The sequence below is a fragment of the Cyclopterus lumpus genome, chromosome 8 (assembly GCF_009769545.1).
Source record: "Cyclopterus lumpus isolate fCycLum1 chromosome 8, fCycLum1.pri, whole genome shotgun sequence".
NCBI classification, from domain to species: domain Eukaryota; kingdom Metazoa; phylum Chordata; class Actinopteri; order Perciformes; family Cyclopteridae; genus Cyclopterus; species Cyclopterus lumpus.
This window is the reverse complement of record NC_046973.1, coordinates 15,677,982-15,694,938: the sequence shown is the minus strand read 5'-3', so window position 1 is coordinate 15,694,938 and position 16,957 is coordinate 15,677,982. Positions and strand designations below refer to the sequence as shown.

The window sequence follows — 16,957 nt, the reverse complement described above, 5'->3', positions numbered from 1 at the left end:
ATCAACTCTTCAACTCAGCCGAGGCGCCACTACACGGCGGTGCGGTCCTCGCTGACCCCAAAACAGCTGCAGGACTTTATACCCGGGGGCCGGAGGTCCACTTTAGTCAGGGTCAAGGTCACTCTTTGTGGGGTGGGGGTAGTGGTCGCTGCCCCGGGCCGTGCTGTTGGACATTCTTGCCAGACAGGCCAGGGGAGAGAAGGACTCAGACTCAGGGACCATTCCAGGTTTATTACTCATAGACCTGAGAGGCAACTACTACACAGCCAGCAAGTATACCTGAGGCTGGTACCCCACATCGCCAGTGAGGTGGCTACTGCAATGCGTGTGTGTGTGTGTGTGTACATGTGACACTATTAAATGTGTGCACTCTATGTCAGCGTGTGGGATTTTATTGTCTGTTTATCTCACCACTCAAGGTACTTCCCTGCGGTTCAAGATCGACTTCCGCAGCAGTCAGAGGGACGTTTCTCCTCGGCCGCATCAACTGAGATGTTTGGCCCAAATCAGGGGTTTTCCTGGTTAAATCCAGCATATTTTGGATCAGCACCAGCGGATTTGATAGTAAAGCTCAACTGTGACCCAGCTGACAGAGATTTTTTGGCTAAAGTGCAACGGTCTGGAAACCGGAGCCGAGAAGCTCTTAACAGCTGCAAGTCAAAAAGTGAGGATGAGCCGAAGACATGGCTGCTCCACGTTGCCCAGCTCGAATGTCATGGGTATCCCCGTGCTCGCAACTGGAAACAATTATTTTGATTCCATGATTTTACACAGAGAAGATTTTGATCTCCAGTCTTGCCCCTCTCTTCTGTGTTCGGACAGGGAAAAGGTGACAGACGTCGTGAGTCACCAATCATTTTTGGTCTTTGCATAACACGTAATGCATCTTAAAACATGCAACAACAACACAAACAAATATGGATGCAGAAAGCCACAAGGAAGTGGAACTGGCACGAGTGAAAGAGTGTCATCTAAACGTATCCCAAAAGCACTTGTCTGAATCCTGAATGGGGGTACTTGCCTGTGTGTGTGTGTGTGTGTGTGTGTGTGTATGGGTGCGTGCTCCAAATAACTCCTTAATCCAGTACCATAGTAAACAAGCAGGGCGCTGTGGGGCGAAAATCATGCAGTCGAAAAGATCCAGACCGCCAGAATCTGTTCCCCGTCAGTCTGAAACAAAACCTGGACTCCCTCCCAAGCTTGTAACCAGTCAGCGGACACAGTTCACCGTGGGTACTCTGGCGAGTGTGTGTATGCACGTCAATTTAAATACATGTGAGTGCGCATTCGTGTGCACCGCGTCCTGCAAACCCAAACAGAACTGGCAGTGTTTTCTGTTCCTTTCCTTGAGCGTACCCGCATTGAAATTAACCTTTTTTAAGGATGAACTTAGCAGCGTCCCCTTTGTTTTGGTCGAGCTCCTTACGCGGCGTTGGAGTTGAAAAGTTCTCTCGGAGCTGAGCGTGCCTATTGTGTGGCTTGTTGAGTGCGATGTGTGGTAACCCCACGTTGAGGGAGGATGCAGACACCGCAGACGGAGGAAAAACAGGCAGCGGCATCAGGTCGTGCTGCTCTTTGTTGAGAAAGATGTTGTTGTTCTTCTTCCATTTCCAGGGACATGTAAATAGCTTTAACCAAAGGCATTCGCCTCCCTCGCTGCTATGAATGCACTACGATGAGAAACACATTACCAGCGGTTTCCAGTGTTTCTGGAAATTCTCTCCCCTCCCTTTCTGTTTTTTTTTTCTCTTGCAACCATTACTGGGACACGTGAAAGAAAGAAATCTCCATTGTTTGTCCCGGTCAACATTTAGTCAGTGGCCGTGGAGACTGTCAGCCACGGCCTTGGATCCGTCACGGTTGGTCTTACCATCGTCGTAGCAACGCTGACATAGGAGACAGAATCCCAGGTGTCTGTGAGGATCCATTTCTACGGGCCACTGATATCCATCAGCATCAAGAGGCCGAAGCTCTTTGAGCTTATTGACGGCTTTATGTGGATCTCAAAGGTCTTAAAAGGTCAACGCTGGAATGTAGCGGGAGCGAACTGATGTGGCGGGAGTGACAGAGAGGAATGCCAACTGAGCAAAACCCCCCAAAAAATGAAATAAAAAAATATTTTATTGGCGGTGCACAGTGCCATCGAGATCTGGCTACAATGAAAAAGCGAGCTCAGACCACACACACACACACACACACACACACACTAACATCAGTGCACTCTCTCTCCGCAGTATAATCAGGAACATGAGCGTAAAGGAATTTCCCCATCGTGTAAGGTGCGGGGGGAACTACTTCTGACAAAACTCCTGAGAGAGATCTAGAGGTAGCGAGATTGAGAGAGACACGGAGAGAGAAAAACACGACTGAGGAGGCAAAGAGACGAGCAGAGCAGGAGGTCAGGGGGATGGAGAGAGAGAGAGGAACGCTACGAGGAGCTGGGAAGACTTCATGTAGGTCTAGTGATGGAAGCAGGTTGGGCCATAGAAAATAAGGATGGGCTGCCAGTGCCTCTGCATCTAATTTAATCATATAACAAGTTAGAAAAAAGACAGAGGGTTCCAGTTCACGTGTCATGAAAGGTTCGGACTAATTGCCATGTTCCCTTCGTTCAGTCAGATATAGCAAACAAATATTTGACTTTGATGAAGAAAACATGCTTTCCATAAACAAATGTGGGATGACAGTCACAGTACCGTTTTTTTCCGTGGCGTGTTCCTCGGCTGTCAGCGGCATGCAGATGGGAAAAGCCACAGGGAAAAATGTCACGCAGCTGTCAAACAATCTTTGGTTATGTAACTGATGGTTTTGACCAATACTGTGTTGAATGTAGCCCTTCCAGCGTCCCAAGAGGTTGACATTTTCAAATCCCAGCTCTGGATTTTCACAACCCTCCGGGGATAAATGTGTCACGGACCGGAGCCGCTGACAGACCGGCCTGTGGTTGGTGAGCATGAGATGAAACGCAAAAAAACAGCCCATCAGACTTGAGACTTGAGGTTTTTTTTTTTAGTGCACGCAAATGTTATCTGTTTGGACTGTTGTGACACAGACTCAAGGGAAACAAATGGACTTTACAAAGTCATGCGCCTCACTGGGGTGTTTAAAAAGCAGGACCGGTTGCCTGATAACCCTCAGAAACCATCAAGCAGCCCCTGAGCTTCAATCCACGGAGATCGTTGACAGCAGGTCATCCGGATGTCACAGTCTGCTTTTTGACTACTCGTTGTATTTATTTGGATCTCCAGGAGCCAACTGTCTCAAATCATCCTCTAATGGTCACCTTGAATATCAAAGTCACATCGACTGATCCTGAGATTCCTTCGGAGAAACAGGCACTCGATCAACCACTTCAATAACTTTGTGTGTGTGTGTGTGTGTGTTCGCTGGAAAACAATACCACCTCCCTCTGAGAAAAAGAGAGAGGCATAAAAGACGAGGTCTGAAAAAAAGAAAGGAGGCCATTTGTGAACATTTCTGGCATTCCTCCGCTCCATGCAGCAGCAGGATTTTCTTTAGGGGAAGTAGTCGGTCCAAGAGCCACCTTCTCCTCATTGGCCACAGCAGAGCTGACCTGGCTCAGAGAGGAAGAGCACATTAAAGCAAGAATTCAGGATATTGGCGGGCAGGGATATTGTGTAACCTGACACGAGATAAACAAGCATGAGAGAGAAAGAGACTTAACTATAGTGGAAAGCTTGACTCTTGTGTTCCTCTTCACAGGATGCTGGCATTTCCTGTTCAGAGGGTCTGTTGGATATTTATGGAGGTCTCGACCAAGAGAAGGAATTTCATTTTCTTTATGATGCTCTGTTTCTATTAATAGACATGCTGAGGGTCCATTATAGGGTCCATTGGACCTGGAGGTGTCTGGTGTCTCTCTACCTCCTTCTGTTTCATGGATTGGAGTTCCATTCATACATTGTCATATTCATGTAATGTGTTTATGTAACTTTGTAAATGCTGTTCATTCTGTACATGACATCTATTGCTTCTGTCCATCCGGGGAGAGGGATCCTCCTCTGTTGCTCTCCTTTTTTCCCTGTCGAAGGTTATTTTTGGGGAGTTTTTCCTGATCCGATGTGAGGTCCTGGGACAGGGATGTCGTATGTGTACAGATTGTAAAGCCCTCTGAGGCAAATTTGTAATTTGTGATATTGGGCTATACAAAATAAATTGAATTGAATTGAATTGAATTGAATTGAATTGAGGGGAAAAGCAGATGCTTCACATGTCATCTGATCCACACGTGGCTGTTTTGGTATTTTTACAAGATAAGCAGGTGAACTATCAATAATAACAGAAACACTGACAGCAACATGTCAGCAAAAGAAAAAAAGATAAAACAATGGTTGTATCAATATGAAGGGTCACAAGATTTTTCTCTTTTGTGGTTTTTTTTCATGAAATACTGGAGTTTAACCAAGTAAAGCCTCTAAAAACTCAAATGAAACAATCCAAGCATGGAATAATGATCTTTGGTTGACGTTACTTATGCTAACTTCAATATTTGCAAGGGTTTAAAGAAAACGCTTTTAAAGATCTCAAAAATGTGTATATGAATACTGCAATCCATCAGAAGTCCACTGATAATGTTGACATGCTAAATAAAAAAGTATCGTAATTGGCCACATGACATTTATTTATATCTTTACCATTTGGGTTTATGAAAAAGAAAAGGGCACATTAATTTGTTAAAGGGCAGTAAAATGTCATGGCAATCCATCCATCAGCTGTTGAGATATTTTACGATAGACTAAATGATAGTAGACTGACAGTCATCCCTCTAGCCATAGTTTATTGTTTTCCAAATCTAGAATCATGTCTTTGCACTTCTTATGTAACCACCTAATTTCTTAAATTAAATCAAAAAATATTGAGCTGAGTAAACTGCTTGAAAGATAAAGTATTGTTGCTATAATAAGAATAAAAACAATCACACAAGCATCAGAGTTCGATACAAAATGCATCTGTATTTTTATTCACATGTACATTTATTCATTTTGACAAAGCGTCCACAAGGACAAGTGCAAACCTGCCTGAAAACAACAGGAATAAGTAAAAGTTTACGTACAAAATGAGAAATGATATAATGATGTTAACATTCATATGTAAAGAAAAAAAAAAAATTATTTTACAGATTAATCTTAATACTAACTCACAATATACATTTCAGTACTTTTGAGAAATTCCTACCAATTTCTCTGCTCTCGAGCATTTGAAGGCAAACATCAAATATTTATACAAATCTTCAGTTGACCACAATCACAATTTCAACCCCTCGGCATCCCCTCTTTCCAAGACTGATGTTTTCGCAACATTTGAAGAGCCTGAAATATTGTGGCAACCTCGCAGTTAAGTACAACAAAAATAAAAACAACTTGTGCAACTTGTGAAATGGCCAACAAAACAATGCAAAACTGTAATATTAACACAGAAGTGAGGTTGAAATAAAAAATAAAAAAGAAGTGGCACTTTGTGAATGAAGATGTGACAAACACAGTGGATTGTGGGAAATAGTTAATATGTACAGTGCATTGTGTGAGAGCTGACAGCCTTTGGTTTCTTACTATAACATGTCCAATAACAAAATAAAAAGTGCTTCAGATTGTCCTTAAAAAAAAAAAGAATGCTACTATTTCCAAACTCAGGCATTGATGTGGCTTTGTGTCTTTTTAAAGGGGGTGAAGTGACATGACAAACATGCATAAATAAACATAAAACAGTGGAGCAGTCCTTTGCTTTAATTCTTTAGTTAACTACAACCATGTGTTAAAACCCTTTAAATCCTTCAACAAAACTCATCCCAGAAGGTATGTCTGGGTCAGTCGAAGCATAACGTGTTTTGATGAGAGCACACAGTGAGTGAAGTCATTTCCCAAGGCCGCCTCCTCGCTGGAACCCAGTTCAAGAGGCTAATTGGGTAAAAAGAGAAACCAGTGTGCGTGCAGTGGGGTGAACTAGCCACAGTGTTAAGCAAAGCCCCGTCACTGTTTAAGGGCAGCAGTGCAATCCCGCTACAAAATCCTTTGCGTCTTTTCCCTCCCCCTCCCTCCCCCCCCCCCGCATCTTTATTCCTCTCACATTTCATGCTGTACAATCATAAACCAGCACGGAGAGTGCGAGAATGATTCAAACACATGCAGAGGTATTAGACTACACACAGAGCCCAGCTCACAGCAGTAGAAGCAGCCGCTAACAGGCGTACAGCATCCGTATAGCGTGGCCCCGAGTCAGAGCGGGACCAAGAAGCTGCAGCAGCCCCCCCCCACCCCCCACCGGGTTTCAGGGCGAAGGTCTCGTTCTCTCTCTCCACCTGCGAAATGGCGTTCAGCAGATCAGCTCCTGCTTTATCTCCGGCCGCGTGGGGAAGGGGGGCTCGCTGAAGGAGAAGGCGTTGCGACCCGTCTTCAGCCCACCTTGGCCCGGGCACGCCAGGTAGGACCCGATCAGGTCCAGCTCGGGGCAGGGAGCCGGGCTCTCAGGCTCAGACTCCGACTGGCTCGTCTCCGGCTCGTCCACGGAGGAGGCCGACCTGGTGTGGAGGTGCGGGTGGGAGTGGGGATGGGCGAGCGAGTTCAGCCAGGGGTGGTCGAGGCATTCTTCCGCCGTGGCTCTCTTCCTGTGCACACAAACACAATAACACTGCGGATGAGTTGGAAATTCCCGAAGAGTTTACACAACCGACGGATTGCCTGGATGTTCCGATTCACTCAATCTGCTCCCTCGCAGACGTCGGCCATATTCCTTTTCAACATTTGGCTTGGAAAACCACAAAGAAAAGCACTTTTTTGCGCTCAAGTTTTCCCCCCTCCATCTCAGACCGATTACTCAAACACTGAGGAATCTTCCACTTTTTCCAACGCCACCCATTAATCTACTGCAATAAACGATACTGACTGGAGATTATGGCTCTGGATGCAAGGCAGAGGCTGCTGCTACTTTTCATGAACAAATTGTGGCAAAGAAATGTATGGGCTCAGTGTCGCAGCCCTCAATCTGAATTAGGGTTACAGTAATTCAGAAGTATGGTAACCTTAATAAATCACCATAGAAACTACTCTTTCGTTGACACACATAACTGACAGTGGCCTAACAAGTTTTCTTCTGAAAGTTTTTTAAATGAGGTGAGTTTAAAGCCACCGTCTGCAAAAAAGGAAATTACGCAAATCGTGTTACCACACACACACTCATTTCAACGCGGATGTACTTCCATGCCGGTGTGAACCTGACTCACATCCTCGCTGATTAGAATCAGCGCAAAGTGACGCCGACGGAAACTTTGCAGTTTTCGCCAGAATCAGAACCCCTGATCATATCTTTCGTCTCACCTGGGGTTTTTAACCAACAAGGCACTGATGAAGTCAACAGCCAGGGAGGAGATCCCCTCGAACGTGTCCTGCGAGTAGTCGACGTTGACTTGGGAGATGTTGAGGAAGGTCTCCTGCTTGGCGTTACCCAGGAAGGGCGACTCGCCCGTCAGCATGACGTAGGTCAGGACCCCGATACTCCTGGCAGATGGGAGGGAAGGATGTTATGAGGCCGTTTGTCATGTTGATGGTGACAGAATCGGTTTTGGGACTCATCTGTCTTCCACCATGTCAGTCATTAATTAACTGCAAGGAAGTCGATCTTGTGGTCAAAGGTCTTGACTTGTTTATTGCACATTAGGGAGGGGCTGTCAACATCTATAATATGTCTTTATTCACTGACCAGAGTGGTATACATGAGTGGAAATAGTCACTTTAACCACAGTAGCACACTTACCACATGTCTGTCGCAGTGCTAATGGGTTCATAGTTCAGGATCTCTGGTGCTGCAAGAGAAACACATGGCCCCGATTAGTCTCGATAAATGGCACTCGCATAAAAAAAAAAAAAAATAGACACAGGGGATTCTGGGTATTTTAAAAGGACTAAAAGCAGGACTCACCAACATACTCGGGGGTGCCCAGGATCTCCCTGACCTCTGTGATGTTGTCCATGCGTCTGGACAAGCCAAAGTCCACAATGCGAATGTCCCCCAGAGGCCTGGCGCTGGTCAGCAAAATGTTCTGGGGCTGGAGAAGAGGACGCACACACCAGTTTAGACTGAGGTATGTTACATGATGACGTCTGAGGTCATTAACTACATGGCTGCGCAAATGAGTCAAAGCACTTGAGGCAACTGGTTCCATGAGGATTTTTAAAAAAAAAAAAAATTTTGGGCTCGTCAGTCAGCTGCTCCTTTTGAGATCCTCCTCTAAGCCAATCAGATTGAGATGGAGAACAGGTAGGATACCTGTGCCAACCACTGGTTTGTGCGAATACTGGAGTGTATACGTGCAACTGTTTTGTTTTTTTTCTGGGTCAGAAATGGCGTTGTACGACATCTATTGAGAAACCAGACACGCGATGCGATGCAGAAAGAAAACCTCAAAGATGGCCGCCTTTAAAGAAAACACGATAGCTGCGTCAGGCTTCTTTACCGACTGATTCCTCGTGGGAACGGGGTTGTGACACGGCGGATGAGTTGCGGTTGCGTAACCGAAATCATATCTCCTCCAGGCTGCCACCCGGGGGAATAGACTGCCCTGTATTGTCATAAAATCTTCCAGCGCACTCACTTTCAGATCCAGATGCACCACATTGTTCCGATGCAGGAAGGCCACTCCCGTCAGGATCTGCTTGGCCAGCCGGATCACATCATTCTCCGTGAAGGCTTCGTCGTTGTCGGCAACACATTGGTTGAAGATTTCGCCGCCGGCGGCGCTGGAAGGAAAGCACAGGAAGGGAAAACTGAGAAAACTAAACACGGAGAGGATGGGAAGAAAAAGGAGCTGCGCAACCACCCAGTGGAGTTTAGTTTGGCTTACTTTTGGATTATAAACTTTGACTTGTTATACGAAAATTGCACCTTAAACTGTACATAAACACACTTCCTCTCAGTTTGAGTGACACAAGATCGCAATAGCAAATTCCAACTCGTCCCATTAGTGCAATTTTAGTAAACAAACCCAAAGTCATTTGGGTTTTACGCAACACGCCGTCTCCTCATCAGTGTACTTTAGCTCGGAGGAACGAAGTCCGTCCACATCCACGGATTGCATGAGAGTCCAACGTGAATCAATATAATTTCAGAGTTCCTACATGTACCTTCCCATTAGCAGGAATGTTACTGCAGATAAGAATGGTCATATCAGCTTACAGCCGATGCAGATAAGCCCGACATACTTCAGGTTAACTTACTAAATTAAACAAGGGGAAATGGAGGCGAACGCTGGATAAATGAACACAACATTTTCTTACAAGTAGAAAGGAATCTTAAGCTATACATTAGCCACAGAGGTCGGTAACTGGATACGTTGTCAGCCTGCATAGTTTATCGCTTGCATGTTCAAAACAAATTGCATGCAAGGAATTAGCCCTTTCTCTTTTTTTGTGGTGTGAGTGGGGGGGTGGGGGTGGGGTCAATTTCTCACTTTTTTTTGTGTGGAAGGAATAGTCAGAGTCCTGACTGGTCTTCTGTAACAAAGTTAAGTAAAGTGGTGACATGGTGGATTTACGGTGGATGCTCCATCAGTCAGATCAATGCCTGAAGCTGACAGCTCACCCACAACAACTAGGACCATGTGTGGGAGATTTAGATGGCACACATGCTTTTTATCTCCAGAGGACTTTCTTGTGACCGGGCCCTGCATGGGCACGACTCTTACATAACCAGCCCCCCTCTCCTACTATCCTCAGCTGGGAAAATAGCACTCATGTTTTTGGAGGATTTTGAGGATATCCATCATTGGTCCATATAATCTTCCCTTTTTTTTGGGTTGTTTTTTGTTTCTCCCAGCACGGATTACTTGACCTGCCACCCCTTCCACTTGTTGCAAACATGAGAGCAGAGGAGACAGACACGTGTAAATTAAATACAAGCTCGTCTGGTAGTGTTTTCATTGAGGAGAGGTGAAAAACTGCGATTGAAAAAAACAATCCTGTCTTGGTGTCATATTAATCTTGAACCTTTCAACTTAACATGGACATTGAACTACCACCGTACCCGTCTGACCAATTAATTGCTTGACATGATAAAGTGTTTTTAATAGCTTCGTTGAGCTGACAACAGGGCGCCCGAGAGGATTTGAAATCTCGATAAAGGCCATCTTGTTTAAATTCAACAGACTGCACACATTCTGGCCAAGCACTTAGGAATGATCGGATACTTCCCCTGAAGTCGGAAAATACTGTCTCCGCGCTCCCCCTCCTTCCAAGAGAGTTAACGTACACACTGCTTCAGTGTAAAGTTGAGACGGCCTCCCCTGCTCCGAGCCGCGAGACAGAACCCGCGGCTGCCAACATGAGCGAGGACACGGAGGAGCTAAATCACCAATTGAAGACACGAGCTGGGAACATGTGGAGCATTTCTGCATTTCAAAAGCAGTAAACCAAGTCAAAAAACCTTCTTGGCTGACGATTTTATTACAAAACAGGAAACTAAAGACTGTGCTTCCTGGATCACGGTGATGAATTCTCTAGAAAAGCATAGCTACTGTGCACAAAGAAAATGGTGATGCACCTTCATTTTTCAAGTGACCATCTCTCTAACTAGTCATTATGCTGGGGTTTTCTCTGGTACTGACGCACAATGGAGCACTGCAAGATGATTAGAATTCAACTTCTAGCTTCCATTTCTCTGACATTACCAAGGATGTGGTTGCGGCTACAAGAAGTGTGTGTGTGTGTGTGTGTGTGTGTGTGTGTGTGTGTGTGTGTGTGTGTGTGTGTGTGTGTGTGTGTGTGTGTGTGTGTGTGTGTGTGTGTGTGTGTGTGTGTGTGTGTGTGTGTGTGTGTGTGTGTGTGTGTGTGTGTGTGTGTGTGTGTGTGTGTGTGTGTGTGTGTGTGTGTGTGTGTGTGTGTGTGTGTGTGTGTGTGTGTGTGTGTGTGTGTGTGTGTGTGTGTGTGTGTGTGTGTGTGTGTGTGTGTGTGTGTGTGTGTGTGTGTGTGTGTGTGTGTGTGTGTGTGTGTGTGTGTGTGTGTGTGTGTGTGTGTGTGTGTGTGTGTGTGTGTGTGTGTGTGTGTGTGTGTGTGTGTGTGTGTGTGTGTGTGTGTGTGTGTGTGTGTGTGTGTGTGTGTGTGTGTGTGTGTGTGTGTGTGTGTGTGTGTGTGTGTGTGTGTGTGTGTGTGTGTGTGTGTGTGTGTGTGTGTGTGTGTGTGTGTGTGTGTGTGTGTGTGTGTGTGTGTGTGTGTGTGTGTGTGTGTGTGTGTGTGTGTGTGTGTGTGTGTGTGTGTGTGTGTGTGTGTGTGTGTGTGTGTGTGTGTGTGTGTGTGTGTGTGTGTGTGTGTGTGTGTGTGTGTGTGTGTGTGTGTGTGTGTGTGTGTGTGTGTGTGTAACACTTTATGCCCGAGCGGTGGTGTGTGCTACTTTTGGGTGCTGGTTACATTTGAACCCACGAGAAATGGAAAATGGTTTGCAATTCTTGAAACTCATGTTGAGGTCAGACAGTTTGAAGATGCAGCTTTTCGGTGGCCAATGGTCTCGCTGTGGAGCGTCACTGCAGCTTTTAGGACAAACGTGCAGTGCGATGGAGGAAAGACGAGCTGGTGTTTAAAAAAAAATAAATAAAAAAGGGAGCTCTTTAAGTTATAAAATATTCTGCATGTGCGAGCTGCTTGATTTGATATGCCCAAAGAGAGCAGCTCCACAGAGGAACTGTGGCCCAGTGCCGACTGACCTCCTGCTGTGTTTTCACTGCAGGCATGCAGGGGTGAACTGTGGTGCTACTTCCCCTTTCACACTTCAGGCAGAGGTCAAACACATCCCCCCCCCCCCCACAGAGAGACCTTTGTTCTGAGGAGGCATTCCATGTCTGGGATTGGGATGACTACCGAGGACTGGGGAGGGGAAGGGAGGGCTTCCTGCCTGAGCAGCGAGCAGTTCAGGATCGGGGTCAGGGGGACGTGGTGAGGCGTAATTGCCCTGCGTCATCTCCCCGTAATGAGGCGAGCCAGGTAATTAGGATGCCAAGTGTCCTCTCCAAATCCTAGTTAGAGGTTCGTCATTAGAGCAGTCGGAGAACACTTACTGGATGCGCATCGTGTCAGTTAACACCCGGCCACAATAGCCCAAGAGCCAGACAGCCGGGATGACCTTTCCGGATCACTGAACCGTCACTGAACTTCACCTGCGTGTTGAGTCTAGAGGGCTGAGCAGTGCGTTTCTTGTAGCTCGATAGCGCTATTTTCACACAGTGAGCTATTTTGCATAAACAAGAAACCGAGGTGGTGACGAGACGAGCAACTCACCACAGAGAGAGAGAGAGAGATAGATGATTTCCATTTAAGGCTGGAGTCATGTCACAGTAGTTCAAGCGCTTTGCATTTCACACGTGTGCGGGTTTTGAGTTTTTTCATTCTTTGCGGAGGTGAGAATGTCTTGCAGCTGTGCCCTCAGCAACCAGCACATAACTCAAAGCGAGAGAGTTTTTTTTGTCTTTCTCACAGAGCAGAAAGATTGAGATAAAAGCTGTCAATTCATAGGAAAACACCAAAGCAGTGACCTTTTTCGTCAGGCGAGAGAGGTTTCGCCGACGTTCAGTGGAAATGAAGAAATATGTTTGGGAGTTTTCGAGAAGCGAGTTTGGTGTCCTCAGAAATCGCTCAGGCATGTTGTATGGGAAGATGATGATGCTTTTAAAAAATAAATAAAAATTAAAATAAAAAAAAAAGACTTTCATGGTTCCATACGGTTTTTACGAGGCATGGCTCAAAGTTTAGAAAGGTCATTCAAAATCAGTGGTGCTCGAGAAAGTTTGAGGAAACTCTGGAGTGACAGACAGCTGCTCAAATGTTTTTTTGAGTGAACTTTTGTGTTGATCATGTAATGGCTTACCACTCCAGAACGAGGATGATTTCGGCGTTGGTTTCGTAGACCTCGTGCAGCGCCACCACATAGGGGTTAGCCATGGCCGACTCCAGCATGGCGATCTCGTTTAAGATGTCCATGCGGCAGTCCTCGCCCTTCCGCCGCTTTCGGAGGAACTTCGCAGCGCACTGCTTCCCCGTTGCCTTCTCAATGCACTTCTTCACCACCGCAAACTTTCCCCTGGGAGAACAAAGAGGGAAGAGAGAGAGAGAGAGAAAGTGAGTCGAGAGGCGGAATAATCGCAACCACTTTACTGGCTTTTTCAAATAAATTTGGTTTAGAGATTCTGTCCCCCCCCCCACCCCCAAGTAGCCAACGGGACCGCTGGATTAAATTTAGGTTATTGAAATTGCAGCGTATGGAAGGCTAAAATTACTGGACATACTCATGACAGTTAAACTGCCGTTGGGCGGAACCTAGATTACAGTGCAATGAGGAAAGACCCGCCATTCGGCCACGAGTGCAACACTGTAGGCGAGGTTAAAGAACAGTTCACAGATAAGAAGGTTCACAGGCATCATTTGAAATGGTGCTACGGAGCACTGATATGCTGTAGATGCGTTATTAGAGATTTCCAAGTTTCTCCTCCTCTTCCTCTAGCCTCAGGAGGGTCTGACAGGAGGCAGATAAGGCTGCTGGCTATCGGGCAGGGCCGAGACCATGCTAGGGTCAAGCCAAAGCATAAAGAGATAAAAATGCTCGCTTGCTGGACGCGATATGCAAGCTTATACATTGTCAGATGCATCGGAGGTGTGGCGGGGTCAGCCGTGGGTGTGGGCAGGATGTCCGATGTGTGCAGAATTGCCTCGTCGCGTCAAGCCGACCACAATCACCCGCCGTCCCTCCCAGGCTGATAATGAGGCCTTGTCCACTTCCCTTTCTTCACAGCTGACAGCAGCAGGGACAAATGGGATTGTGTTGACACCTCTGCCCAGACCCTCGGCCGGAGCCTGCTACTCCTTTGACAAATCGCACAAAAGCTGACCAGTCGGCTGATACAGAAGCCCCCCTCCTCCCGAGACAAGGACCACCCACCAGACCACTGCTGGGTCGGCCAGGCAGGAGGTCACTGCTGCTACAGTCCGGCTGGGCAGCAGGCTAAAATGGACACTGGAACCTCAGCATCCATGTCCGACAAACATCTGAATGTTTCAATGGGTTGCACGTTACAAATACGCTGCCGAAGGCTTCGGAAAAGATGACTGTGAAGGGAATCTCAATGAAGTGGCCAGGTCAGCATGGAGCCGGCCATTTTCCCACACAGCGTGACGCCAAGCCCACTGTGCCGCTGCCGACTAAAAACAGCAACTGTTCTGGTCAGAGCCTGGTTCGGTTTTGGCTACCGCCTAAGGCTGCTGTGAGGACTGTTCCTCCCTCCCTCCCCACCACAGTCTTGCAGAATTGCGACGACTCATTGTTCGGAGTGAAAAGGCAAAACTCGTCAGAGGCTTTTCCTCCTTAATTAGCCAAGTTCAGAGCAGCTCTCGGTGGGCTGGGAACCACATATGGGGTGAAAAGGAATGATCGCTGGCCACAAAAAGGAGCAACAGGAGGCCTTTTCAAAGGCTGAAAATCAGGTCAGAGGTTACCGAACACGGCCGTGTTCCAGCCGGCCGCGTTCACCCTCTGCCACGTCATTCGACAGATGCACTGAATCATAACATCACAGTGCTTTCATGTAATACTCTGCACATCAAGCTTTCTTTTTGTGTGTGCATTAAATCACACAGTTAGTTGTGTTACAGTAGAACGCCTTGTTCTCAAACGCCACGTCTGACTCCACGGCAGTTCAAACAGCTCATTTGCCGGGTTGTCCTCTGTAAAAGTCGGAAACCAGTCGGTCGTCAATCATCAACTTTACTGCGCCACATTTAACCGACTCGGAAGAGGGTGATAATTTGATTGAGAAGTTGGTTTCCCGCGGAGTCTGCGTTTTGTCTCCCTCAGCGGGCCATTGACTCATGTCTGAAGCGCGATGGGAAACGACAGCCCTCGCAGCTCTCGTTTGCCGGTTTCACAGACTGACTCGCAACATGAGTTCCTCTTTCCAGTTTTGCACACAGTTCTGCATGGGACCACAAGTCACAATGTAGAGCTTGAGGATGAAAAGGTTTTGGAAATGCGGACCAAATGAGTCTTATTGCTAAAAGAAAGAGTTCAACTCCGTCACCTATACGAGCTGCTCTAATATGGTCAACACCCCTCCGAATGCACAGACTGATCTGCCGGCATACATTCCTGCTCTTAATGCGATTATGAGACCTGATCCCAGGATGTTGTTGGGTCGGACTCATGGGAAGAGGAGGATGAAGGGGTGAGAGGAAAAGGAGGGGGCGTTTAGAGGCTGCAGCTTCAAGTCTGGCTGCTGTCCCAGGATGTCCCAGAGTGTCGGACAAGGGAAACTGGTTACTACCAACTGACTCTTTATCGAGGCTGTCCCACCACTCTGCAGAGCAGCGAACTCACAGTGAACATTTGACTCATGGAGACAGATGCAGAATTTACACAAACGGCAGTCAAACCCAAGAATTCAGAATGCTTTCTGAGAAAAGTCATTATTGTCTGGCACATTGGGGATTCCCCACTTAAACACTGCTAGAATGTGCACTTATGTTACTGGGATCAGTGAGTGACCCACAACATGCTGAAGAGAGAGAAGAAAATGGGAAGAAAAAAAAAAAAAAGCTATAGGAGGGCAGGTACAAGTTCTGATTTACACTAAAAATGCATACAAAATGTCTTGCCACTTTACCCTCTAAATTGATACCGAAGTTCAGCTCATGGCATTTGAGGAAGTTTACATTCCCACCGCCACAGACACTAGAAAACTAGTGGGCATCGACAGAATTGGAGTTTCAAAACTTAAGAGTGACATGTCAAGCTTTCACCTCTTAGATGTCCGACATGGAAGAAATGTGTCTTCAACTCGTCTAACAGGACTCGTCGGGCTCCAGCATCTGCTCATTATGCCCCATTATTATTGAAATCTAAATAGTCAAAGTCCAAAAACAATGTCCACACAGGACGCATTACCATTGCGCGTGGCAAAGCGCATTGCCTTCTGCGCTTTTACCCCGGATGGAATGCGGGATTTTGGAAATGTCCAATTAACGCACTTCCCATTAAACCCGCACAGGGAGCTTATCCAATCTAATGATTACCAGCTTTACATAAGCGCATTAAAGATAGTGTAGCGAATTCCAGGAGCGCACGAGCAAAGTCAGCACGCGGATCGGCGTCTCATCAATGCATGATGGGGGGGGGGGGACAACACGCACGCTCACCTGCCCAGCTCTCTGCCGACCAGCTCGTACGCGGCTGTGAACGGGTCCGCTCGTATCCTCGTGTGGATCTGTGTCAGCATTCCGTTCTTGCTCATCTTCGCTGAATCTGGCATTGAAGTCGCGCTGAATTGATTCGAAACAGTCTTCATCCACCAAATGTGTGACACGCAACAACGACGGGCTTCCTTCAAGTGAGCACTGTCATGATACAAGTCGCGTGGAGAGCCACCAGAAAGCTGTGTCAAAACGACCGGGAGAGATAATCCAGTGCGCGCAGTCACCCCGCCACCAAAAAAAACAACAAGAGGATGATGCCCTGCGGGGAGTGCGGCGCAGTCAGTGCGGCAAATTAGTTTGAGTGCTACTACACATTCCTGACAATAAACTGCTCGTCGGGGCCGGCCCCCCTCGAGCCGACGCTGCGCAGCGGAAAGCCAATGAGTGCGCCGAAGAGGAGGTGCGAGTCAGCTGGCAAGTGGTGCGTTCAAGTGACAGGAGCTTGTCGGCGCACGCACGCACACGCACACAAACATAAACAAATACGTTTATCATTAGTTTCAGTTGCATGGTTCTCGTGTTGACTAAAACTAATACACGTGTGGCATTAATCAAACATGACACACGCACACGCACACGCACACACTAATTAATCATATGTCAACATGAAGGTCAAACTACTGTATCCTCTTTATAATTTACTGCAGTATTAGTTATGATGTATCACTTTAGATTTGCGAGCCTACAGTTATTGCACTTAATAAAGTGGGAAAGTGGTTCAC

General features: G+C 46.8%; 1 protein-coding gene across 1 annotated transcript; it reads right to left on the bottom strand.

Annotated features, from left to right (window-relative positions):
- Positions 1–4,947: 4,947 nt before the first annotated feature.
- On the bottom strand, positions 4,948–16,570 carry stk17al (serine/threonine kinase 17a like). Its single transcript, XM_034539665.1, has 7 exons — positions 16,179–16,570; positions 12,862–13,074; positions 8,606–8,750; positions 7,933–8,059; positions 7,768–7,816; positions 7,332–7,511; positions 4,948–6,622 (listed from the first exon to the last, which is right to left on the bottom strand). The coding sequence occupies exons 1-7, from the start codon at positions 16,325–16,327 to the stop codon at positions 6,331–6,333; spliced, it is 1,155 nt and encodes a 384-aa protein (XP_034395556.1). The 5' UTR covers positions 16,328–16,570; the 3' UTR covers positions 4,948–6,330.
- Positions 16,571–16,957: the final 387 nt, after the last annotated feature.

Excerpts from the sequence above, each read along its gene's own strand:
- stk17al (XM_034539665.1), bottom strand. The coding sequence starts at position 16,327 with ATGAAGACTGTTTCGAATCAATTCAGCGCGACTTCAATGCCAGATTCA. Across the intron at positions 8,751-12,861 it reads ATCATCCTCGTTCTGGAGTG|CGCCGCCGGCGGCGAAATCT; the intron begins GTAAGCCATTAC and ends CTTTCCTTCCAG. Across the intron at positions 7,817-7,932 it reads GGGCACCCCCGAGTATGTTG|CACCAGAGATCCTGAACTAT; the intron begins GTGAGTCCTGCT and ends TTTCTCTTGCAG.